This window comes from Macaca nemestrina, chromosome 19, assembly GCF_043159975.1.
Source record: "Macaca nemestrina isolate mMacNem1 chromosome 19, mMacNem.hap1, whole genome shotgun sequence".
Classification (NCBI taxonomy): domain Eukaryota; kingdom Metazoa; phylum Chordata; class Mammalia; order Primates; family Cercopithecidae; genus Macaca; species Macaca nemestrina.
Window position 1 is genome coordinate 58,605,830 of NC_092143.1, and position 26,421 is coordinate 58,632,250.

The 26,421-nt window shown below is 34.9% G+C and overlaps 1 protein-coding gene and 1 long non-coding RNA gene across 13 annotated transcripts in view; one reads left to right on the top strand and one right to left on the bottom strand.

The window, feature by feature from the left end:
* Positions 1–26,421, top strand: part of LOC105498394 (coiled-coil domain containing 178) — a 506,590-nt gene that overhangs the window by 52,479 nt on the left and 427,690 nt on the right. For 11 of the 12 annotated variants that reach the window (XM_071085481.1, XM_011770472.3, XM_011770477.3 and 8 more), the window contains one exon: positions 14,505–14,644. In XM_071085481.1, the coding sequence (XP_070941582.1) occupies positions 14,505–14,644 (140 nt within the window). Of the gene's footprint in view, positions 1–13,755; positions 13,962–14,504; positions 14,645–26,421 lie in introns of those variants that run through there. The other variant, XM_011770478.3, reaches the window with a different exon arrangement.
* LOC139360039 (uncharacterized) lies at positions 15,289–20,620 on the bottom strand. The gene is made up of 4 exons (XR_011616967.1): positions 20,503–20,620; positions 17,651–17,785; positions 15,549–15,638; positions 15,289–15,422 (listed from the first exon to the last, which is right to left on the bottom strand). It is a non-coding gene; the product is annotated as an uncharacterized lncRNA (long non-coding RNA).

Sequence of the window (26,421 nt, forward strand, 5' to 3'; positions counted from 1 at the left end):
TGTGAATGGGAGTTCATTCATGATTTGGCTCTCTGCCTGTCTGTTGTTGGTGTACCGGAATGCTTGTGATTTCTGCACATTGATTTTATATCCTGAGACTTTGCTAAAGTTGCTTATCAGCTTAGGAAGCTTTTGGGCTGAGTTGATGGGGTTTTCTAGATATAGATCATGTCATCCTCAAACAAAGACAATTTGAATTCCTCTCTTCTTATTTGCAAACCCTTTATTTTTTACCTTGCCTGATTGCCCTGGCCAGAACTTCCAACACTATGTTGAATAAGAGTGGTGAGTGAGGGCATCCTTGTCTTGTACCCATTTTCAAGGGGAATGCTTCCCATTTTTGCCTGTTTAGTATGATATTGACTGTGAGTTTGTGATAAATAGCACATATTATTTTGAGGGATATTCCTTCAGTATCTCACTTACTGAGTTATTTACATGAAGGGGTGTTGAATTTTATCAAAGGCCTTTTCTGCATCTATCGAGATAATCATGTGGTTTTTGTCTTTAGTTCTGTTTACATGATTAATTACATTTATTGATTTGTGTATGTTGAACCAGCCTTGCATCCCGGGGATGAAGCAGACTTGATCATGGTGGATAAGCTTTTTGATGTGCTGCTGAATTTGGTTTGCCAGTACTTTACTGAGATTTCTGCATAGATGTTCATCAGGGTTATTGGCCTGAAGTTTATGTTGTTGTTGTTGTTGTTGTTGTAGTATCTCTGGTGTCAGGATGATACTGGCCTCATAAAATGAGTTAGGGAGGAATCCCTCCTTTTCAATTGTTTGAATAGTTTCAGAAGGTATGGTACCAGCTCCTCTTTGTACTTCTGATAGAATTCAGCTATAAATCCATCTGAATGTAGGCCTTTTTTTAGTTGGTAGGCTATTTATTACTGCCTCAATTTCAGAACTTGTTATTGGTCTATTTAGGGATTCAAATTCTTCCTGGTTCAGTCTTGGGATGGTGTATGTGTCCAGGAATTTATCCATTTCTTGTAGATTTTCCAGTGTATTTGCATAGAGGTGTTTATAGTATTCTCTGATGGTTGTATTTCTGTGGGGTCAGTGGTGGTATCCCCCTTATCATTTCTGATTGTGTTTATTTGGATCTTCTCTCTCTTTTTTTAAAATCAGATTCACTAGCAGTCTATTCTATTGATTCTTTTTTTTAAAAAAAAAACAGCTCCTGGATTCATTGATTTTTTTGGAAGTGATTTTTTTGTGTTTATCTCTTTCAGTTCTGCTCTGAGATTGGTGATTTCTAGTCTTCTGCTAGCTCTGGAGTTTGTTTGCTCTTTGTTCTCTAGTTCGTTTAGTTGTGATGTTACGGGGTTGATTTGAGATCTTTCTAGCTTTTTGATGTGGGCATTTAGTGCTATAAATTTCCTACTTAGCACTGCTTTAGCTGTATCACAGAGATTCTGATACATTGTTGCTTTGTTCTCATTTGTTTCATAGAACTTCTTGATATCTGTCTTAATTTCATTATTTACCAGGAGTCATTCAAGAGCAAGTTGTTCAATTTCCATGTAGTTATGTGGTTTTGAGTGGGCTTTTTAATCTTCAGTTCTCATTTGATTGCACTGCGGTCTGAGAGAGTGTTTGTTATGATTTCAGTTATTTTGCATTTGCTGAGGAGTGTTTTACTTTCAATTATGTGATCAATTTTAGAGTAAGTGCACTGAGAAAAATTTATATTCTCCTGTTTTTTGGGTGGCAAGTTCTGTAGATATCAATCAGGTCCACTTGGTCAAGAGCTGAGTTCAAGTCCTGGATCTTTGTTAATTTTCTCTCTCAATGATCTGTCTAATACTGACAGTGGGTTATTAAAGTCTCCCTCTATTATTGTGTGGGGGTCTAAGTCTCTTTGTAGGTCTCTAAGAACTTGTTTTATGGATCTCAGGGCTCCTGTATTGGGTACATATATATTTAGGATAGTTAGCTCTTCTTGTTGAATTGAACCCTTTAACATTATGTAATGCCCTTCTTTATCTGTTTTGACCTTTGTTGGTTTAAAGTCTAGTTTTTCAGAAACTGTGATTGCAACCTCTGCATTTTTCTGCTTTCAATTTGCTTGGTAAATTTTCCTCTGTCCCTTTATTTTGAGTCTATGTGCATCTTTGCATGTGAGATGTGTTCTTTGAATACAGCACACTGATGGGTCCTGTCTTTGTATCCAGTTTGCCATTCTGTGTTTCTTAATTGGGACATTTAGCCCATTTACATTTAAGGTTAATATTGTTATGTGTGAATTTAATCCGTCATCATGATGCTGGCTGGTTAATTTTGCAAACTTGTTAATATAGTTGCTTCATAGAGTTGTTGTTCTGTGTACTTCAGTGTGTTTTTGTAGTGGATAGTAATAGTGCTTCCTTCAGGAGCTCTTGCAAGGCAGACCTGGTGTTCACAAAATTCCTCAGCAGTTGCTTGTCTAAAAAAAGATTTTATTTCTCCTTCACTTATGAAGCTTAGTTTGGCCTAATATGAAATTCTGAGTTGAAGTTTCTTTTTTTAAGAATGTTGAATGTTGGCCCCCAATCTCTTCTGGCTTTTAGGGTTTCCACTGAGAGGTACACGGTTAGTCTGATGGGCTGCCCTTTGTGGATGACCTTGCCTTTCTCTCTGGCTGCCCTTAACAATTTTTCCTTCATTTTTACCTTGGAGAATCTGATGATTATGTGTCTTGGGGGTAAATCTTTTCATGAAATATCTTACTGGGGTTCTCTGGATTTCCTGGATTTGAAAATTGGCCTGTCTTGCTAGATTGGGGAAGTTCTCCTGGATGGTGTCCTGAAGTGTGTTTTCCAACTTGGTTCCATCCTCCCCATCTCTTTCAGTTTCTCTAATCAGTCATAGGTTCAGTCTCTTTACATAGTCCCATAGTTCTCAGAGGTTTTGTTTGTTTAATTTCTTTCTTTTTTATCTGATCTTGTTTGTCTGCCTTATTTCTGCAAGAGAGTCTTCAAGCTCTGATATTCTCTCTTCTGCTTGGTCGATTCAGCTATTGATACTTACGTTTCCATCATGAAGTTGCCGTGCTGTGTTTTTCAGCTCCATCAGGCCATTTATATTCCTCTCTAAACTGGTTATTCTAGTTAACAGCTCCTGTAATCTTTTATCATGGTTTTTAGCTTCTTTGCATTGGGTTAGAAGATAATCCTTTAGCTCAGTGAAATTCATTATTACCCACTTTGTGAAGTCTACTTCTGTCAGTTCATCCATCTCACCATTGGCCCCATTCTGTGCCCTTGCTGGAGAAGTGTTGTGATTATTCGGAGGAGAAGAGGCATTCCAGCTTTGAGGATTTTCAGTGTTTTTGCATTGACTTTTCTTCATCTTCATGGATTTTTCAACCATTGATCTTTGAGGCTGATAAACTTTGGACGGGGATTTTGTGGGGTCTCTTTTGTTGATGTTGTTGTTGCTTTTTGTGTGTTTTTCTTCTAATAGTCAGGCCCCTCTTATGCAGATCTGCTGCAGTTTGCTGGGTGTCCACTGTAGACTCTGTTTGCCTGGGTATCACCAGTGGAGGGTGCAGAATAGCAAAGATTTCTGCTTGCTCTTTCCTCTGGAAGCTTTGTCCCAGAGGGGCACTGACCAGATGCCACCCAGAACTCTCCTGTATGAGGTATCTGGCGACCCTAGTTGGGCGGTCTCATCCAGTCAGGAGGCGTGGGGGTCAAGGTCCCAGTTGAGGGAGTCGTCTGTCCCTTAGTGGCTGTCCCTTAGTGGCTGTCCCTTAGTGGAGCTGGTGTGCTGTGCTGGGGGAATCCCCCTTGTCAGGATCAGCTGATCTCTTCAGAGCAGCCAGGCAGGAAATACTAAGTCCACTGAACCTGAGACCACAGCCACCCCTTCCCCAAAGTGCTCTTTCCCAGGGAGATAAGAATTATGTCTGTAAGCCCCTGACTGGTGCTGGATCACCTGCAGAGAGACCCTGTCCATGCCCAGTGAGGAGGGATCTAAAGAAGCAGTCTGGCCACAGCTGCTTTGCTACACTGTAGGGAATTCAGCCCAGTCCAAATGTCCTCATCTATAAATGACCGCTCTAGGAGTGTCTGCCTTATGTGGTTGACATAAGGACTGAAATACGCCCTGGTCTCCTGCAGTACCCTCAGGCTTATTAGGGTGGGGAAAAAAACCGCTCCCTGGTAAATTTGAGGTCATACGGTTCTGTGCTCTCGAACCCTGTTTTCTGTTGTTTAAGATGTTTATCAAGACAATACATGCACAGCTGAGCATAGACCCTTAGCAGATATTTTTTGATTTTGCCCTTTGCCTTGTGATCTTTATTGGCCTCACAAGCGTGTGATCTTTGTTCTCCTTTTTGCCCTTTGGAGCATGTGATCTTTGTGACCTATTCCCTGTTCATACACCCCATCCCCATTTGAAATCCTTAATAAAAACCTGCTGGTTTTGCAGCTTAGGTGGGCATCACGGTCCTACCAATATGTGATGTCACCCCCAGAGGCCCAGCTGTAAAACTCCTCTCTTTGTACTCTTTCTCAGCCGGCCGACACTTATGGAAAATAGAAAGAACCTATGTTGAAATATTGGGGGCGTGTTCCCCCGGTACCCATGGAACATACTCCAAGATTGAACACATGCTCAGCCATTAAGCAAGTCTTGATAAATTTTTAAAAATCAAAATTATATGAACCATACTCTCAGGCCACAGTAGAATAAAACTAGAAATAGAGTCTGGGTGGATTGCTTGAGTCCAGGAGTTTGAAACCAGCTGGGGCAACATGGTGAAACCCACCCTATCTCTACAAAAGATACAAAAAATTAGCTGTGCATGGTGTCACATGCATATATTCCCAGCTAATTGGGAGGCTGAGGTGGGAGAATCACTTGAGTCCCGGAGGTCAAGGCTGCAGTAAGTTGTGATCATGCCACTGTACTCCAGCCTGGGCAACAGAGCAAGACTCTGTCTCAAATAATGTAAAAATAATAAAAATAGAAATCAATACCAAGATCTCTCAAAACCACACAATTACATAAAAATTAAACAAATTGCTCCTGAATGACTTTTGGGTAAACAGTGAAATTAAGGCAGAAATAAAAAAGTTATCTGAAAATAAATGAAAACACAACATACCCAGATCTCTGGGATGCAGCAAAAGCAGCATTAAGAGAAAACTTTGTAGTGCAAAATGCCCACCACAAAAGTTAGAAAGATCTCAAATTAACAATCTAACATTACACCTAGGGGAACTGGAAAAACAAGAACAAACGACTCCAAAATTAGCAGAAGAAAAGAAATAACTAAAATTGAATAGAAGTAATGAAATTGAGATCCAAAAATCTACCCAAAGAATCAATTAAACCCTAAGTTGGTTTTTTGAAAGGATAAACAAGATTGATAGACCACTAGCTAAATTAACAAAGAAAAAAGAGGTATGACACAAATAAGCACAATCAAGAACAACAAAGGTGAAATTACAACTGATGCCACAGAAATACAAAAGATCCTCAGAGACTGTTGTGAACATCTCTAGTCACACAAACTAAAAAAGCTGGAGGAAATGAATAAATTCCTAGAAACACATAGTCTCACCAGATTGAATCAGGAGTAAGTTGAAACTCTGAACAGATCAATATTGAGTTCTGAAATTAAATTGGTAGTAATAAGCCTACCAACCACCAAAAGCCCCAGACCAAGTTGATTCAAAGCTAAATTCCACCAGCCATACAAAGAAAGGCTGGCACCAATCCTACTGAAACGATTACATAATATCAAAGTGGACTCCTCCCAAACTAATTCTACAAAGCCAACATCACCCTGGTACCAAAACCTTGCAAAGACACAATGAAAAAAGAAAACAATAGGCTGATATCCTTGATGAACATAAATACTAAAATCCTCAACAAAATACTAGCAAACTGAATTCAGCAGCACATCAAAAAGTTACTTCACCATGATCAAGTAAGGCTTTATTCCTGGGATGCAGGTTTGGTTCAACATATGCAAATCAGTAAAGTAATTCACCATATAAATTGAATTAAAAACAAAAGCATTATGATCATCTCAATAGATGTGGGAAAAGCTTTTGATAAAATCCAACATCACTTTATGATAAAAATGTTCAAGAAACTAGGCATAAAAGGAATATACCTCAAAATGATAAGAGCCATCTATGACAGACCCACAGCCAGCATCAGACCGAATGAGCCAAAGCTGGAAGCATTCCTCTTTAGAACTGGAAGAAGATGAGCATGCCCATTCTGACTACTCCTATTCAACATAGTATTGGAAGTCCTTGCCATAGTAATCAGGTGAGAAAAAGAAAGAAAAGGCATCCAAACAGGAAGACGTCAAAAAGAGGTCATTGTTCCTTTGCTGACAATATGATTGTATACCTAGAAAACCCTAAAGACTCTACCAAAAGGCTTCTAGAACTCATAAGTGGTAAAGTTTCACAGTACAAAATTAATGTACAAAATTCAGCAGCAATTCTATATGTATTTCCAAGTCACAAGATAATAAAATATCTAAGAATGCCTCTAACCAGGAGGTGAAAGAGCTCTACAAGAAGAACTACAAAACACTGCTGAAAGAAATCATAGATGACACAAATAAATGGAAAAATATTCCATGTTCCTGGATTGAAAGAATCAATGTCAATTAAATGGCCATATGGCTCAAAGCAATCTACATATTCAATGCTATTTCTATAAAGTTACCAATGTAATTTTTTACAGAACTAGAAAAAACTATTTTAAAATTCATACAGAACCAAAAAATAACTGAAACAGTCTAAGCATTTCTAACCAAAAAGAACAAAGCTGGAGTCATCATTGTACCTGTCTTTATACTACATGGCTACAGTAACTAAAACAGCATGGTGCTGTTTTAGTGTGGATCTATATATCCACAAAAAATGGATATATAGATCAATAGAACAGAATGGAGAACCTAAAAGTAAAACCTCACACCTGCATCCATCTCATTTTTGTCAAAGTCAACAAACATAAGCAATGGGGAAAGGATTCCCTGTTCAATAAATGGTGCTGAGATAGCTAGCTAGGCATACGCAGAAGATTGAAATTGGACTCCTCCCTTTCACCATATACAAAAATTGACTTAAAATAGACTAAAGATTTAAATGTAAGACTTCAAACTATAAGAATCCTAAAAGAGAACCTAGGAAACACCATTCTGGATATCAGTCTTGGGAGAGAATTAATGACTAAGTCCTGAAAAGCAATTACAACAAAACAAAACATCGACAAGTGGGATTTAATGAAACTAAAAGCCTTTTGGACAGCGAAAGAAACTATCAACAGAGTAAACAGACAACCTACAGAATGGGAGAAAATACTCACAAACTATGCATCTGACAAAAGCCTAATATCCAGAATCTAAGGAACTTAAAACATGTTACAAGCATGAAACAACCCCATTAAAAAGTAGACAAAATACATAAACACTTTTCAAAAGAAAACGTACACATGGCCAACAAGCATGTGAAAAAATGTTCAACATCACTAATCATTAGAGAAATGCAAATGAAAACCACAATGAGATAGTATCTCATAGCAGTCAGAATGGCTATTACTAAAAAGCCAAAAACAACAGATGCTGTCAACTCTGCAGAGAAAAGAAAATTGTTACACACTGTTGGTGGGAATGTAAATTAGTTCAGCCACAATGGAAAGGAGTTTGGAGATTTGTCAAATAACTAAAAGCTGAACTAGCATTCAACCCAGCAATCCTGTTACTGGATATAGATCCAAAAGAAAATAAATCATTCTACCAAAAAGACAATGCACTCATTTGTTCATCACAGCATTATTCGCAATAGCAAAGACATAGAATCAATCTAGGTGTCCATCAATGGTGGACTGGATAAAGAAAACGTGGTACATATATACCATGAAATACTATACTGTCATAAAAAAGAATGAAATCAAGTTCTTTGCAGCAACACGGATGCAACTGGAAGCCATTATCCTAAGTGAATTAGCACAGGAACAGAAAACCAAATACTTAATGTTCTCACTTATAAGTGGGATCTAAACAATGGGTACTCATGGACATAAAGATGGTACATATAGACAGTGGGAATTACTGTAGGGAGGAGAGAGGGAGGGGGCCAAAGGTTAAAAAACTAACCGTTATGTACTATGCTCAATATCTGGGTGGCAGAAGCAATCATACCCCAAACCTCAGCATCACCCAATATAGCCATGTAACAAACTTGCATATGCATTCCCTGAATCTAAAATAAAGGTAGAAATTATAAAAAAAAAAAGAATCCAAATAGATTGGGGACAGAGGGAAGGCTAATCAAAAGTTTTATTTTGGAATATCTTTACTTTCTTATTCTGTTACAATGGGTAGCCTCTCAGGTATGAGCAGGGCAAAAGAGGACTCTCCCCTCCTGTCCACTCCCCTCCTCCCACCCCTCCCTCAACACACCAGGAGTTTTGGGTGACTGTCAGGTGATGGTCAAGCAGTTGTTAACTATTAATCTAAAGTAATAACTGCTCACAGCCAGTGCCAGAGAAAGGCAGTCCCCTAACAAAAAACACCTTAAACTCATCAGCAGCTTCCCGATAAAATCTCAGGAGTGGGAGAAGTAATGCAGTATCTTGGAAGTATGCCAACATATAAAATCCAAGTCCATAAGTCAAGCTGCGCACTTGGTTTCTCAAGTCACCCGCTTGGCCTTCATCCAGATTGTACTTTTCTTCTTTTCTTTTCTTCCTTTCCTTACTGTCCTAAAGCTTTTTAATAAAACTTTCATTCCTGTTCTGAAACTTGCCTTGGTTTGTCCTTCTGCCTTATTCTTCTCAGTCGAATTATTTTGTCTGAGGAGGCAAGAATTGAAGTTGCTGCAGACCAGTATAGATTTGCCATCAGTAACTTGGATACCTTCCACTAATAACAGTTCTTTTACTTTTCAAGTCATTTCTGAGGATCCTCTGTACAAGGCATCATTTTCACTGCTTGTACTGTATCAGATACCTTCCATCTTGGAGCTCCCCTGGATGCCTCCTTTATCCCTTCCAGCTCTATGTCTATTCATACAAATGTGTCCCTTTTCTTCTGTGCCTTTCTGCTTTGGCATTTTAGTTTACTGTTGTGAATGTATTTCCTTGTTTGTGGTATACCAACTTCTCAATGGGTACATTTTAGTTTTATCTATCATGCTTCTCCCATTCTGCATAGGATTCTGTAGGTCCAGACCTCCCTTCCTTACTCTCAATGCCAGGATGGGAGTCTAGGAAGGACAGATATGGGAAATTTGTACATTTGGCAGGGAGCTCAGGACAAGGTTAAGTCTAAAGTTGTTTAGTTGAGAGTTAAGCACTTAAAGGAGATGATTAAAGGAGAAAGTGTAGAGGAAAAGATTATTTCTTATCAAATAGTCATGTTTAAGTAATATGAGAATAAATAGGTGAAGAAGCAGCTAGAGAAAGTTATTAAAAGAACATTTCAAGGAAGGGCTGTCTACAATGTTTTGTAGTATAAAAAGTTTAGGAGAACGATACAAGATTATTGAGCTCTGTCACTAGGATATGCTTAGATGTCTTTTTCATAAAGCAGATGTATGGCGGTACAATTTAAATGCAATAAAATCCACTCATTTACAGTGTACAGGTGAATGACTTTTGACAAACATACACATCCATTTAAACACCACCTCAAACACTGTATAGAAATTTCCATATTTCCAGAAAGTTCATTCATGCCCCCTCTATAGACAAGATTACTTTCACTCACTCCCACAACTCCAGTATGATTTTAGTTTTACCATTCTAACATTTCAAATACATGAAATTATGCCACTTCTTTGTGTCCAACTTTTTCAGACTCAGGAAAATGTCTCTAATGTTGATCCGTGCTGTTGCATATATCAGTAGCTTGTTCATTTTTATTGATCAATAATATTGTACAATTTATTTAGCCTTTAATGGAAATTTGAGATTTTTTTCAATTTTTGACTATTGTCAAGAAAGCTATTATGAACATTCACCTACAATTCTTTTTGTGGACATATTTTTATTTGTCATGGGAAAATATAAAGAAGAGGAATGCTGAGTCCTATGGTAAGTTTAACTTTTATAAGAAATTGTCAAATTGTTTTCCAAAGTGTTTAAACAATTTTACATTTCCACTAGCAATGTATCAATTCCAGTTGTTCTATATCCTCTCTGATACAGGACATTGCCAACCTTTATAATTTTAGGCATTATAGTGTGTGTGAAATTGTATTGAACTGTTAGTTAAATTTGCGTTTTCTTGATGACTAACAATGTTAAGCATGTTTCCACATTGTATTAGTCATTTGTATATTGTCTTTTGTGAAGAGTCCAAGCCTTATGCCTATTTTCTGAATATTAAGTTGTGAATTTTCTCTGCACATTCTGGGTAGAAGTTATTGGTCAGGGATTCTATGCCATATGTCAGAGGGGCCTCTCACATGTGTTTCTGAGGCTCCTTTCTGCATTGCTCTCTCTTCTTGAGTTCCTGTCTTCTTCCAGATGCTTCCACTGTCCATGAAACTCATATTTGCTTTTCAACTCAGCGGGATTACTGTGCTCTGTTTTGCTCCCAGATCTCTTTATTGTAGTTGGGAAATTGTCCCTTGGCAGAGAGCTTGGTGATTGTGGGACTCCACTTTATCAGTTTCCCTTTTCTCAGAAATAAAAACCTTGAACTGCCCATTTTTCGATGTCCAAAATCAGTTGTCTCATATTTTGAAATCCAGATTTAGAGTTGCTTATAACTGGAGAACTAATTCCATATCAGTTACTCCTTCATGGATGGCAGTTGATATACTGCTTAGTGGGATGTAAGAATGAAGTTTCATGAATAGAACAAAAATCGGATTACAGCTAGGTAAAAAATTTAAAAAATTATAGAGGATTTGTTTATTCATTTATTCGATAATCATTTAAGGCACTTAATATAGTTGTTCTCTAGAAAGAATGGAAAATTTCATGGGGAAGATAGACAGGAAAACATAAATGTAATAACAGCAGAATGCAATGTGATCCATTCTTATAAAGAGAAATAAAAAGTGGTGTAGGTGCACTCACATGTCTGAAAGAGTTGAGTATTCCTTAAGGCAAGGAACCATGTAAGATGGATCTTAATATTTGTATATAAATTGTAATTTGAAGAAGAGATCAGATGAGGATATTGCGGCTGCCAGTATAAACAGTTCATTCAAAAAATTGCTAGTCAAAGCAAAATTTGATATAGAATAATAGCTTTAGGAAGTGGTCAGGCAAGGTAGTGGGGAGACCTGAGTCCACAAGGCAAGTAAAAAAATTGTATTGAAGTTGCAGATTTTGAAGAGAAGAAATTGGCGGTAAGTGAACACCGATCAGGGGCATTGCATATTGACTAAGGTTAGAGTAGAAGCAGTTTTTAGCCACTTCCGACTCTGAGAGTCCATGTGTATTATTCTAGATATTTAGTGATAAATGTATCCAACAGTGTAAGGTCCAATGAAAATGTAATAACTCTAATGTCAGTGAAAGGTGATTTTATTTTTGTCATGTGTAACAAAAGCTAAAGAGATCTTTGCTTTCCATAAAAGATTAAAGATGCTTTATGTTCATCATGAAAGAGTCTTTGCATAGAGGACAAATTATTTTTAACCTCAAGAGCACTGACTTATGTTACATTTTGGAAAGAAAACCAAGATGTTAAAAGGGATAATAATGTGAAAAGGAAATATGTGTTCACCAGAGTTTTTCCTAAGTGTTCTGAGATAAAGGGATGATAGAATAATTGGAGTAACATACATAAAGGAAGCACATATAAAAAGCGAAGAAAAGGAAGGACTCTTGTGATAACATGTTAAATTATTGGAGCTGGGTGAATAAATTATATAAGAATCAAATTCATTGAGTAGTAAGAGTTGACAGTTTATAAACATAGTCTTTCTATTTCATTTGCCCACACAAACAGCTAGTTGATATTTTTTCTCAAATGGAAGTTTCCTGTTGCACAGTCTCAGCAAACCTCAACTCTGGCTTGGAGCCAGGAGGATCTTGTCTTTTAGGCATTAATTCTGGGCAAGGAAGTTGCAGTCAGGGGCATGTTTAGAGAGGATGAAAGTCTTGCCTGAACTTAATTCTTTATATACTCACACTGACCATTGTGCACAGGCTTCACAAGGAAGAGCTCCCTTGATTTATGTTTGGAATTTTAGGTGAAAAATATCTTATATAACATCTTACCAATACATTAATTTATTAAGAATTCTGAGACCTAAAGACTGAATAGTTTTAGCTAAAGATGTACAGCTAGTTATCAATTCAGTCAAGAAAATACAGACATCTAGTTCAGCTGTCTTTTGATTATATCATGCTGTCACCCTAAACTGGGTAAAATTCTTAAAAATTCAAAGTTTTAACTTATGCCATACTTTCAATGGAATAAAAAGAATGACATGAACTACTGAATTTTGGTTCAATCTTGTGCTACTTAGGATGTCATGTCTTTTACAGATTTTAGTGCAAATTTAAGTTCATAGTACATCATTCCCATTACTTTACCATATGTTACATATTCAACCTAAACCATAGGAGTGCTATGGAAATTAATTAGTATTCACAAAATAGGTTGAGAGTGGCACAGTCAGGAAAAATATAAAAGGAATCATTACTATTCTTGTTTTCTCCACATTTATTGAAGCAAAACAAATGTTTTAACTGTTAACAGTGACGGCTTATTGGTTAAATGTGTATCAAAACCTTCTTATTTCTAAAGGGAAGGCCAACATGCCCTTATCAAGATATTTGGATAGGAGATCAATATGTAATTTTTACTAGCTTGTTCTTTTGGTCTTTTGACTATTACAGAGAGATAGATACATAGATAGATAGATAGATAGATAGATAGATAGATAGATAGAAAGAAAGATAGATAGACATGTTTATGAACTAAAGAGGAAAGATGGAATGTAACACAAAAAAAATCATTATAGAAAGTATATGTGTTCAGAGTATGGTCAAAGCAAACTAAAAGACATAGGATACCAGCACTGATATTATGAAGGAACATTCAAAATTTAAAAACAAGCAAAATATTTAGGATGCCCTGAAATATATTTTTAGTACTGTTTCTCTTTATTTTGCTGTACTTTTAAAATATAAAAACAGCCTTCACAGCTTATACTCCATAGCCAGGGAGATTTAGTTCAAGTCTCAGTTCTCCTACCTACCTGTTCCATAGACTTAGACAAGTTATATAATTTATCTAAGCCTTGATTTCCTCATCTATGAAATCAAAATAATAATCCCATTTTATAAGATTGTTGTGGGGATTAAAAAATGTGGCATCAAAAATTTTTAGCTTAGCTTTATGTCTGGCACATATTTTTAGTGCCATAAAAAGGTCACTGTTATATATATACACACACACACACACACACACACACACACACACGAGAGAGAGTTGAACATTATAGAATAGACTGAACAGTTTTATTTATAAATGAAACATGCCATTTTTACAAGAGATTGTGTTTCTAGAGGAAGATATTATAAGGCTTCATTTAAAAGACATTTAAAAGATTGCAGTTTAAATGAAGATACCAAATATATTTACCATCTCTGTGGGTTGACATTGAAACAAAACACAACAGGATTATTTCTCTGTTCCCTCAAGGTCAATTGAAATGAGGACATCACACTGTTCTCATTGAGGCGCTGAGCATGTTTTGCGTCTCCAAATTTAAGATCAGTGATTGCAACTATAATCCAGCCAAATAGTCCTTAGAGTCAAAAGGACTGCAAGTAAGCACTTTGGTGGAGTTTCATGGACAACTTTGCTGTGCTTCTGCAACCTTCAGTCGATTTGGGACATGCCAGGATTAGAATCACTGAGGCACATCGGACTGAGTAGATTTTATGATGAGTACAGCTTGAATACTATAGTGAGAACATCAATCACTCTTCGCATGAGACTCCAATTTTCAGAAATGGAAGGTAGAAAATGAGGTTATTATGAGGATGAAGGAGACCTGCTTTTATTTTTTTCAGCAACAGAAACTCATGCTGGATTTAAGGAAGAACTTCAATGCATGAGTATTTGGATATTATTTACATTGGAAGAGGGCATCTCTTTGAAGGGAATATTTAAAATATATTTCAAAGTTATTTTTAAGGGATTCAGAATCTGTTTAGTAACACATGGGTCAACTGATTTTTCTGCCTTCTTTTTCTTCATTTTTTTCCAATGTTTAGTTCATGATGCTATGTTTTTTAACTTTGCTTGAAGTTTTATTTTAGCTTCTTGGGTTCATTTTTATTTGTTACAGAATTAGATCATAAATGATTATTTTATTTTAGCTTGTACATTTTTTGAAGATTTGTTCTATAATTTTCTGACAGATTTATCAACCTCTCTATTAAGGAAACTTTAAGAGTATTAGCACTAATAAAGCAGAATATTTTTTGCTTATTCTGAACATCAAGGTTTACTACTTTGTATAGAATGAGTAATGAGCTTCTTATGTTTGTTCTCTTTAGGGGTGAATAAAGGCATTTACTTTAGCTACCCATGCCGACGTCACAGCTGTGCTGTAGTAAACATCCCAGCACCTTGTGTCAACAAAATGATTTCACACATCCAAGATGTGGAGTCCAAAATACAGGAGCATTTGAAAAGGGTAAGAGACTAATTTAAAATGCTGATATTTTGGTAAGCTTTATAGACACTCTAAGGGTTGGTTACTTAAAGAACCCAGAAAACTCTTTGGACTTTTAAAATGATAATTGGAATGCTTTTTAAGAATCTTTGCTCAGTTGCATAATTTACTAGTCTAGACGTGTTTTTGATAGTCTCACTCCAGAAGGGTGAAACGACCTTATTAAATCGATGTTTTTTTCCCTACCTGTTTGTTCTTTATCCAGAGGCAATCATGCTAAGTAGTAATTTCCATAAGCCAACTTGACTAGTAAATTAAGTAGTATTTACATACTTTTTGGGACACTAAACAGATTAGATGATTAAATTGGTGTATAAAAGGACAGTGTGCCCTTTTTAATGAGTTGTTATTCTAAAGAAATGCTTAATAGTTCTATTGAACAGGAACATAATGATTCTATGTCTTTTTAACCTGTTAAAAGTTTGCCTTTATTATTCTGAAGGGAGTTCAATCTTGAAAGGCAATTATTTTCAAAGGATGATTTAAGAATGACAAAAATTACCACTTCTCAGACCTTTTATTAAGGTTATATTTCTGAACAACTAATGCAGAATTAGACTGCTCATATGGGGTATCAATTTTCCAGAGACCTGTGCTATTTTTTTTTTCTTTCCACTGTTACTGGATCTGGCTCAGCAAACATTCTGATGGGCCACTCACAATTCTCAGTCCAGGATGTCACCTCTTTTGTTAGAGATCATTAGAGTACAGTCTTCAAGATTGCAGGCTTTAGAGTGACCTTAGATGGGAATGAAGAGATAATGATATTATGTTAGAACAAGTACCAGCAAATGATATGCACTCAATATATATTTGTCATTGTTACTTCTTTATTTTTTATATCATTCTATATCAGCATTGTTACCTTTGTTGTTTCTATATTTCTCCAAATCAGATTACCCCTTCAGGAATGCTTTATGGGTTACAGGACTGATGGTGTCCTGGGCTTTGAAGACTATGGCAAGGACATAAAGAGAATAAATGAATATTTATTGCTATGATATGCTGTACACTTCCTATGAGTTTTAATTAACAGTTACCCATGTTGTTAAAAATGATAAAAATCATAGGTATTTTAATAAATAATTATAACAATTACCATTTATTAAAGTGGTATAATGGTATTTTAATAAATAATTAAAACAGGTATTTTAATAAATAATTATAACAGCTACCATTGATTAAAAACCTAATATAAGTCAGACATTATGTTTTACTACATCATTGCTCTTAGACCTTACAAAACTACTATTGAATAGTTGTTATACCTAATTGATAGATAGGGAAATAGTAATTTAAAACAGCTCAGTAACTTGTTCAAGGTCACAAGGCAGAATTGGGATTCAAACACCCTCTGTCTGTTTTCAAAGCCCATATTCTTTCCTGAATCCCACTTAGTGCTCTGAACAGTTGATAAACTGTTAGACACTATGGATAATAGACCAGGTAAAATATTACCTTAGATAAAATAGTTTACAAAATAAGCCAAGATATTTTACATCTTGTCTTTTAAAAAGCTGAAAAAAGAGCTATTCTCATGTAAATACATTGAAAAACCTCAAAAAAGGAGAAGCACCAGGGCTGACTTCTTTAGTATTGTCTTCTGGAGCCTAGATTAGTGCCAGATAAATAGTAGGCGCTCAATAACTGTCTGTTGAATAAAAAAGTAAATGAAGAGCTGAAACAGAACCTTTCTTTTCTGCATACATCTGAGGCACCTATCCACTCCATATATGAGGGTGATTTATGTACCTAACATCTCCTATTTTCTAGGCATTTAATAAATATCTATTTTTTTTTTTGCCCTTTATAGAAATTCTCCTGTACAGGTGAGAATTCTAGAGCATAGAAAAGTCAAATACCTTATATGTACACATCACACAGGTAGTGAGCACTAGAGTTGGAATTTGTACTTAGCTCCATCTGACTCGAAAGTCCATTCAGCCTCTGTTTTATATCCTTGGAGAGATCTTAATTCTCATTTCAGAGAATATTGGTTGGTATTTTGAGAAGAAATACACAAAATAACAATGCTAGATAAGTATACTTCTAGACAAAAATTTCAATAATGATAATAATTTGTTTATAAGTAAATAAATACAAGTTTTATCTGAAAGGAGATTCATTGTGAAATAAATGCTAATGACAAACTTTTGTTAATATTCAAGGTTATTTTGTAGATTTTCTATTTTCTATATTTAAAAATTATCGTATTTTGTTTTATTATTGACTGTGCAGTTAGATTTGCTAGTGTTGAACTGGTAAATAGAATGTAAGTAATATGTTTGGTGCAATGATGAGGACTATCCATTAGATATTTAGTTCAAATCTATGCAGTATTTGAACTAATATTTTAAGAATGAACTGGTGGCCAGCTATCTTTTTGAAAGATGAAAAACTTTTTTCTGATAAAAATTTTTTATCACAATAAGAAAAAAATCTTCCCATTATCACATGGAAAAAGTGATAATATTAGCAAAAAGCAATAATATTACCAAAAAACGTTGGTAATATTAGACAACCTTACATTGACATAGGAACTTAAATTTCCTTAAAAATAAAATTAAGCAGGCACAACTGGATAGAACTCTTTAAAAGATAGCTTCTGATTTTTTGAAATCAAACTAATAGCATGTATTATTTCCAAATAAGTAAATAAAGGTCATAATTCAGAATTAGTTAACCTAAGCATAATTCCTCATGTCACATAAAGTGAGTTATGTGTGTAAGAAATACTTAAAATGGTAATCATCCGTCTATTCTCTACATTCATGAGTTCAATTGTTTTGATTTTTAGATCCCACAAGAAAGTGAGAACATGTGATGCTTGTCTTTCTGTGCCTGCTTATTTCACATTGCATGCCTGGATCAAAACATCGCATTTTCCCCATAAATATATACACCTACTATGTACCCACAAAAATTACAAATAGAGGAAATTTTTAAATATTTAAAATGAATAATTACCTGCAGAAAATACTAAATATGAATGTGTGCTGTGTGCATTTTTCCTCCAGAATGCCTGAGGGAAATGCAGAAAAGGGACATTTCTTCTCAACGTTTTTGCCACTTAACATTTTACCCAGTAAAGTTGTCAACTGACTGTAAAAAAAATGAGAGGAAGTGGGACATTTTCCTGTCTATAAATGTATCTGTATATACATCTTTGTGAATACATATTCATTCATTACCTACAGTCCCAGGCCTGTCTGGTAACATATCTGGTGCTAGACCACCCTTTCACCAGTTTCCAGGGGTTAGGCAGAGGTCAAAGCAAGGCAGAGGAACAATGCTTGGTCATTACCAGCTGGAGGCTTCACCCCAGTTACATAAATATGTGGTCATCTGTGATTATGGTAATGGTTATACAACTCCGCCATTACATTAAGAACTGTGGATTTGTATACATTCATGAACTCTAAGCTACGTAAATTATCTCAATAAAGCTGTTATTATATCTGTGTATATACATCTCCATAATGAATTGTACAAAATTCTTTTTTTGAGTTGTAGATCATCTGAATTCCTTTGGATTTTAATGTTAGAGGTCAAAGCGGCAACTGGCTTAATTATCTCTCTAAATTACCCAAATCTCATGTCTTATGACTCTAATTGTTAGAAAAGTTTGGTGCAATGATGAGGAAGGACAGGCTGGCCAGTGAAGGGCGTAGCAACAAGCAAAAGAGAAAGGGGTATTTACCAAGTGTAAGTTTACTTAAACCCCTCCTGCTGAGGTCTCACTATGTTAGCCATGCTGGTCTTGAACTGCTGGCCTCAAACAATCCTCCCTCCTCAGCCTCCCAAAAAGTTAGGATTACAGGCATGAGCAACCACGTCAGGCCCACTAGATAAAATTCTATAAGTAATTATAAAGGTTACACCTACCCTGGGTATACCATACATTAAATGAGTGACAGATCGGTCTTTTACAATTTTCTGTCCACAGTGATTTCCAGTGTAGTCAGAACACTCTGACACCTGTGGTTAGCAGCAATGCATCTGCCACGGACTTTTCTATCCACTCCAGTTTAATTGCAATTTGAATCTCCAAAGAAAAACTCTTCAGAGTGGAGTTACTATGAAAATTTTCCCTATATTTTATTTTTGCAAAGAATCTGGAGACATCACACAATGATAAAAATAATCACCTGAATATCTTCTCACACAAATAAAAGATTAAATAAAAGATTATGTTTTATTTTTTCCTCTACCTTATTCTCTTAGACTGCCTAGGCTGTAAATAGTTTTATTTAATTTAGAGTAAGCTCTACAGAATTAAAATTTTCCTCTTCATTTAATCAATATCAGTCATTAGGATGCTACTGTAATTTAAAAGAACAACACAGAGAGAAAGTATTTAAAAAGCATTCTTTAAAATGTTAATATATTGTACAAAATTAATAACATCAACAATGATAATAAACCTAATATTTATAAAATGTTTACCAAATATAGACTTATTAGACACTTAATATGCATAATTTCATTGAATTCTTACTAAAACCTTATGAGATAGAAACTGCCATTATTTCCAGTTGCAGATGAGGAAAATGATTTTAGAGGCTGATTTCCTCCAAGATCCAATGTCAGTGGCAGAGCCAGCATCCAGACCAGGTGTATCTGAGCTCTAAGCACACCTGGTTCAGCACCGTGCCATGACATCGTGTTCTTGACAGTGTGTCAGCTATTAAGACCAAAGCCATGAACGTTAAAATGTTTGTCATTCTCACTGGAAAACTTGGCTCTATTTATACCACTTCATATCTATTTTTTAACTGTGAAACATAACATTTAACATCTGACTCTTTACTTTCTCATACTTTGAGTTCTCTCATTCTATTAGTTCTATTGTATTTAACTTGAAACTTATGAGCACTTCAAACGCTGATGTATCTACTTTCCTATTCTGTGGTTCCTATTTTCCTTTAGTTTCTTGCCTAATCAATTCATCTCTCTAAACATTCATCAATAGGTGTATTTGGTCCTTTACTTTTTATCCTGTCATCCTTGTAGTCTGACAAAATGCCAACCCCAAATGTCTCTGATGATCTGCCATCCCCACTCCCACCCGTGGTCTGCTGAATGGTACTGGAGAACATTACACAAAATTTGAGATATTATGTAACCATAGTCCCCAACCTCAATTGTATATCATATAGTGCTCTGAAATTATTGTTTGTCAACTGAAATTTTTCTAGTAGTCTGTGGTGGCTACTCCAATCTTTCTTTGTTCAAACCTCTAAATCTTCTACCCCACAGCTCATTTATTTATTTCTTTGCAAAAAAAAAAAAAAAAAAGAGCTACAACAGAAATGTCTCAAACGGTTGTTATCTCACCTCTGAACTCCACAAATATTGTTCTTTTTGTCCCCCACACACCTAGAGCCGTTCCCCTCACTACATTGCATCTTCTACTTTTGCAAAGATCTTGCTCCATCAGTTGTGTCTTCTGTCAGCATTCTGTCTTTAAAATCTCCTTTTTTTCTTAACTCCTGTCCGCATTGAAGATACTGATGTATCTCCTCTTCTTAAAACATTTTAAAATTCTATGCAGACCTTTAAATATCTCTCCTTGTCTTTCTTTCTCCATTCCACATAGCATCTGAAAGTTGCCTATATTTAGTATTTTTAATTCCACACCTCCCAATCACTCATTTATTCTTTGCAGCCTAGAATTTTTCCCCATTCTAATGAAAATACTTCGAGCAAGGTAGCCATTTATCTTTTTTTCTTTTATCTTTTGGTACACACACACGTACATACATATACACATGTACTCCAACATTTTGTGGCTACAACACAAACATTTATGCAGTTACCATTCAGCCATTTGTTCTGGACTCAGCTGGGCAATTTTGCTGGTTCTTGCCTGGGGCCAATCATGTGGATATACACATCTGGTAGCACAACTGGGAATAATGATTAAAATGGTCTCACTCACATGGTTGTTGGCTGCTGGAGCATATTTCAAGAGGACAAATCTCAACAGACAAGTGCTTAACAAAGCTTTGTTTGTGTCATGTATGCTGAAGTCCCGCTGACCAAAGCAAAGCACATAGTCAATCCCACTGTTAACGCAGGAGAGTACTAGAGAAGATACGGATCCAGGAGACAAGATTATAGGGGGACAATTTAGGTAGCAATCTGTCAGTCCATTGCCACATCATTAATACTGCTCCCCAAATGTAAACTACAATGACCTTTTCTTAAAACAGTTTTATATCATTATGGTATCATGAAGATCCATAGTCACATGTTCTGTGACAGATCTGACACAGATGAAGTTCCCTGTGTGCAACTTCTTTTGACCCACAGATCTATGGCCCAGAGTGACAAGTCAAATACTGCTCCTGCATACTTAGTACACACAGTGAAGAAGGGATAGAATAATCACAATAAACCCCTCATTCAAAAAGGGTAAGAATGAAGACACAGGGCTTTCACTGATCCATACAATTCTGCATTTCATCACCATGTGGTATCAGATTCCCCAAATCTAGGACCATGAATTTTTTTTTTTTTTTGTATTAGAACCCAGTCCTGCTCATTGAGAATAATTTCCTGGTCTGTGTTTCTCACTGCCTCTTTGATTTACTCTGTGAACTCTTGGTTCCAGAGGTACTTTCATGTCTGTAGAAAATGGATCTGAGTTCCTCTCTCAAACTTCTTCCTGCTTCTTATAAGTTGAGAGCTCAGAAACTTCTTTGCATTTTAAACTGTCTCTTGGTTTTTAGTCTAAGATGCCATAATTCTAATGAAAACTTTGAGGTTTCATATGAATCTGATTTGATTTACCTCCGTGTCCCAAAAGCCCCAGCCATATTCTTTTGCCTTATTAAAACATATTTTCCTTGAATTAGATAATTATGTTTTATGTTCCTCTACTTTATTGTTTTTTAAATAAATTATCTTTTAAAACACTTTAGACCTACAGAACAATTGAGAAAATAGCATAGGGAGTTCATGTATAAAGCATGTTCACTACTCCAGAATAAAACCTCATATCCATTAAAAATTTACTCCTAATTCTCTTTCTAACCCAAGTCTTGCAACTACCAGTCTGCTTTCTTTTGAAATAAATTTTATTTGTGTTTATTTGAGGTTTACAACATGCTGTTTTGAGATACATATAGACAGACACATAGATAGTATAGTAGTACAATGGTTACTGTAGTGAAGCCGGCTAACGTATCTCTATGTTAGTCTCATATAGTGCCTTATCCTTGTAACAAGAGCAGCAAATACCTACTTATTTAACAAAAATCCCTAATATAATACAATTGTATTAACTTTAGTCCTCATGTTTTACATTAGATCTCTAGACTTATTCATACTCCATATCTGCTTCTTTGTATCCTCTGACCTGCATCTCTACATTTCCTCTTCTCGACTCCCACCTGTGGGAACCAGTGTTTCATTCTCTACCTGTGTATTTGAACTCCCTAAAAAAATACATTCCACGTGTAAGTGAGGTCATGCAACATTTTTCTTTCTGTGTCTGCCTTATTTCCTTTCGTATAATGTCTTCCAGAACTATTTAGGTTGTGGCAAATAACAGGCTCTCCATTTTTGTAAAGCTGAATATTAGCTATATACGTACAGATGTATATATACACATATAGCTAATATGTGTGTATATATACGTATATATGTGTGTAGCTAATATGTGTGTGTATATATGTATATACAGATATACACATATATACGTATATATACACATACAGACATACATAAACATATACACACACATTATACACACACATATATGTGTGCACGTGCACACACACAGAGACACAAGCACACCCCCTACATTTTCTTTATTCACTTTATTCTTTATTCACTTTATTCACTTATTCATCGATGAACATTCAGGCTGTTTCCATATCTTGGCTATTGTGAATAATGCTGCAGTGAACATGGGTGTGAAGATATTTTTACGAGCTGGTGCTTTCATCTCATTTGGGTGTATACGTAAAAGATGACTTGCTGGGTCATGTGGTAGTCCTACTTTTAAATTCCTTAGGAACGTCCATACAGTTTTCTCTAATGGCTGTACCGTTGTACCTTCACACTAACAGTTGTACTAGGATTCCCTTTTCTCCATACCCTCACCAACATTTATCTCTTGTCTTTTTTATAGTAGTCATCCTTACATGTGTGAGGTGATATCTCATAGTGGTTTTAATTTGCATTTCCTTGATTAGTGATGTTGAGCACCTTTTTGCATACCTGTTGGCTATGTATGCATTTTTTGAAGATAATCTCTTCATGTCCTTTGCCCATTTTTAAAACAGATTATTTGGTTTTTGCTAATGAGTTTTAAGAGTTTTTTATACATTTTTCATATTAACTCCTTATCAGATATGTGGTTTCCAATTATTTTTTCCCAGTATGTAACTGGACTTTTCTTATTTTTTTTTTTTTAGTTTGATGCAGTTCCATTTCTATATTTTTGTCTTCGAAGTCTGAGCTTTTGGTGTGATTCCCAAAAGTTGTTGTCAAGACCAGTGTCGAGGAGTTTTCCTCTATGTTCTTTTCTAGGAGTTTTATGGCTTCTGATCTTACATTTATGTCTTTCATCCATTTTGAATTGATTTTTGTATATTGTTTAAGATAAGATCCAATTTCATTCTGTTGGTGATAGAAATTCAGTTTTCCCTGCATCATTTATTGAAGAGACTATTCTTTCCTCATTGTGTCCTTTTGATGCCCATGTCAAAAATTAGTTGTCCATTTATGTTTTAACTTATTTCTGGACTCTCTATTCTATTCCATTGGTCTATGTTTTTGTTTTTAATGCCAGGACTATACTGTTTTGATTATGATAGCTTTGTAATATAATTTTAAATCAGGAAGTCTGATGCTTCCAACATTACATTTTTTCCTCAGTATTGTTTTGGACTTTTGGTGTTTTTTATGGTTCCATATTAATTTTATATTCTTTTTCTATTTCTGTGAAAATAGTCATTGGAATTTTGATAGACATGGCATTAAATCTACATATTGCTTAGAGTACTATGATTATTTTAGCAATATTAATTCTTCCCATTTGTGAACACCTATTTATTCATTTATTTGCATCATGCTCAATTTCTTTCATTAATGTTTTATAGTTTTAGTGTGCAAATCTTTCAGCTACTTGATTAGACTTATTCCTAGGCATTTTATGCTATTATAAATGGGACTGTTTTCTTAATTTCTTCTTCAACTAGATCATTATTCATGTATAAAAATGCTACTAATTTTTGTACATTGATTTTGTATCTTGCAACTTTACTGAATTCATTTATTAGTTCTAACAGGTTTTTTGTGTAGCATTGAGGTTTTCTGCTTATAGGATCATGTCATCTGCAAATAGAGATAATTTTCCTTTTTTCATTTTCAATTTTGATAGCTAGATCTATTCTGGATATTTGATATAAATCAAATCATACAATATGTGACCTGCATTTTTTTCACTTGACATAATGTGGGAGGTCCATCCACATTGTAGTATGTATCAGTAATTTGTTTCTTTTTATAGCTGAATAATATTCTATTGTGTACATATACTACAGCTGGTATCTGTCCATCTGTTGATAGTCATTTGGGTTGTTTCCACCTTCGTCTATAGTACATAGGGCCACTATGAACATGCATGTAGTATGTATTATATAATTATATATTACATAATATAAGGATTTGATTAAGTACCTGTTTTCAGTTCTTTTGAGTATATACCTAGGAGTGGAACCACTGTGTCAGGTGATGATTCTATATTTAACTTATTGAGAAACCATCAAATTATTTTCCATAGCCCAACAATTTTAAATTCCCATCAGCAATATAAATGGGTTCTAATTTCTTTACATCCTTACTAGCACTTGTTATCGTCCATTAAAAAAATATTTCTAACATAAGGTTAATTATTTTCTTATTTTTGCAGTGGAAAATAGAAGGTTTTGTGAATACTTTTTGTCTCAACAATATCATTTAGATATTTAAATATTTGGTAATAATTTCCAATAAAAATATAGAGCTAAATAAAGGACAATGAAAATGCTAGATTTATCAAGCAAAAGTTTGTGGGCAATGTGGCTTAGAGATGTAAGTAAATGAAGTGTTTCATTTCCCCTATAATGTAGTAATTTTTTAAACTACATCCAATCGGGCAGTTTTAGCTCCCCCTCCACCTTTGTTTTCATTTGCTATTTTGATAAAATCAGAAATAAGAATTGTATGCAGTCTTGTGTTTAGTTTGATATAATTGATTATATTAGATATTTTAAAGCGTCTACATACCACAATTATTTATGAAAAGTGAAATTCTAAGCTTAATGATAATCTGGAATTTTATTTAAAATAATAATTTAAAGTGACTTTGAGAAACTTCTAAAATTTGTCCAAATTTTTCAGATAGGCAGTTATTAATGTAAGACTTCAAATGTTTCTCTGGAGTTGTAGGCCTTCTCTGTGTTAACTGCTTCAGTATCCTGAACAAATAGTGTTTAAATGCTAGGTACCAGAAATTTTGCCTCCAAATATCAGATCAAAGACTGACTAAAATAATTTTTTAATTATTTCTTTGTTACTTCTAAACAATGTTGCTAAGGTAGTGTTTTGATATATTACCTTAAAACGTTTCTTCATATGAAATTGCACTCTGCTTCAAACATTTTGAGTAATAATGTTTTATTTTCATAAAATGATTTTCTATTGAGCTATAAAGAAGACCAAACTGAGAATATTAATTATTGCTAACTTGTTGAAGACTTCAGAAGTTTTGGATAATTATATCACAATTCACTGAAGTGCCTCTTAACCAATTTTCCCCAGACTCTCTTGTGATACTTCAACTTCAAATGGCTTCTTAGAACTGCCATGTAAATCAACGTCATGCAGGTTTCTGCATTATGCAGGACTGTGAATGCCAGTTTCCAAAATCAAGGAATAACATTTTCCTGATTATTAATTAGTTTAGAATCTTATTAACATGCTCACTGAATTTTTATTCTCTTCTCTGCAAAATGCCAATTTATCTTCTGCCATTTTCTTTTGGGTTTACTTGTATTTTCTTATTGACTTGTAGGAACTTGTTACCTTTAGTAAGTTGTATGTGTTGTAAACACTTTGTCTCAGTTTGTGACGTGTCTTTTTACTTTATTAACTTTAATGTAATTAAATTTATCACTTTACTTTTGCTTTTAAGTGATTTGTGTCTTGTTTAAGAAGAATTTCCATACCACAATCCTATGACAGTTTTACTTTATAGCTACTAAAATTTTAGTTTCTCTTAGGAGATTTGCTTAACAATGTGAAATTGATTTCTTTTTGCATATGAATGGAATAGATGGCTAATTTTACTTTTTAAAGAAAATTAGTTTTTCTACATTGATTTCATTTCAAATCCAGTCATTTCTTATAAATCAGCCATACCATATCCATCATACATCAAAGTTTCATATATGATTTTACTTATTTCTGGCCCTTTCCATCCCACTGGTCAATTTTACCTCCCTATGCCAGTATCTGGTTTCACTCATTTACATGAATCATAATATGTTTTGATATCTGATGTGGTGGTTCTTTTTACCTTTTTAGAGTTCTTTGGGTATTCTTGATACACTGCTCTTCCATATAAATTTTAAAATAAGCTTGTCATATTATATGAAAAAATCTGTTTTGATTTTAAACATAATTGCATTCATCAGTTTTTTTATTATGTATATGAATTTAGTCTTTTTCATGATTTGATCAAT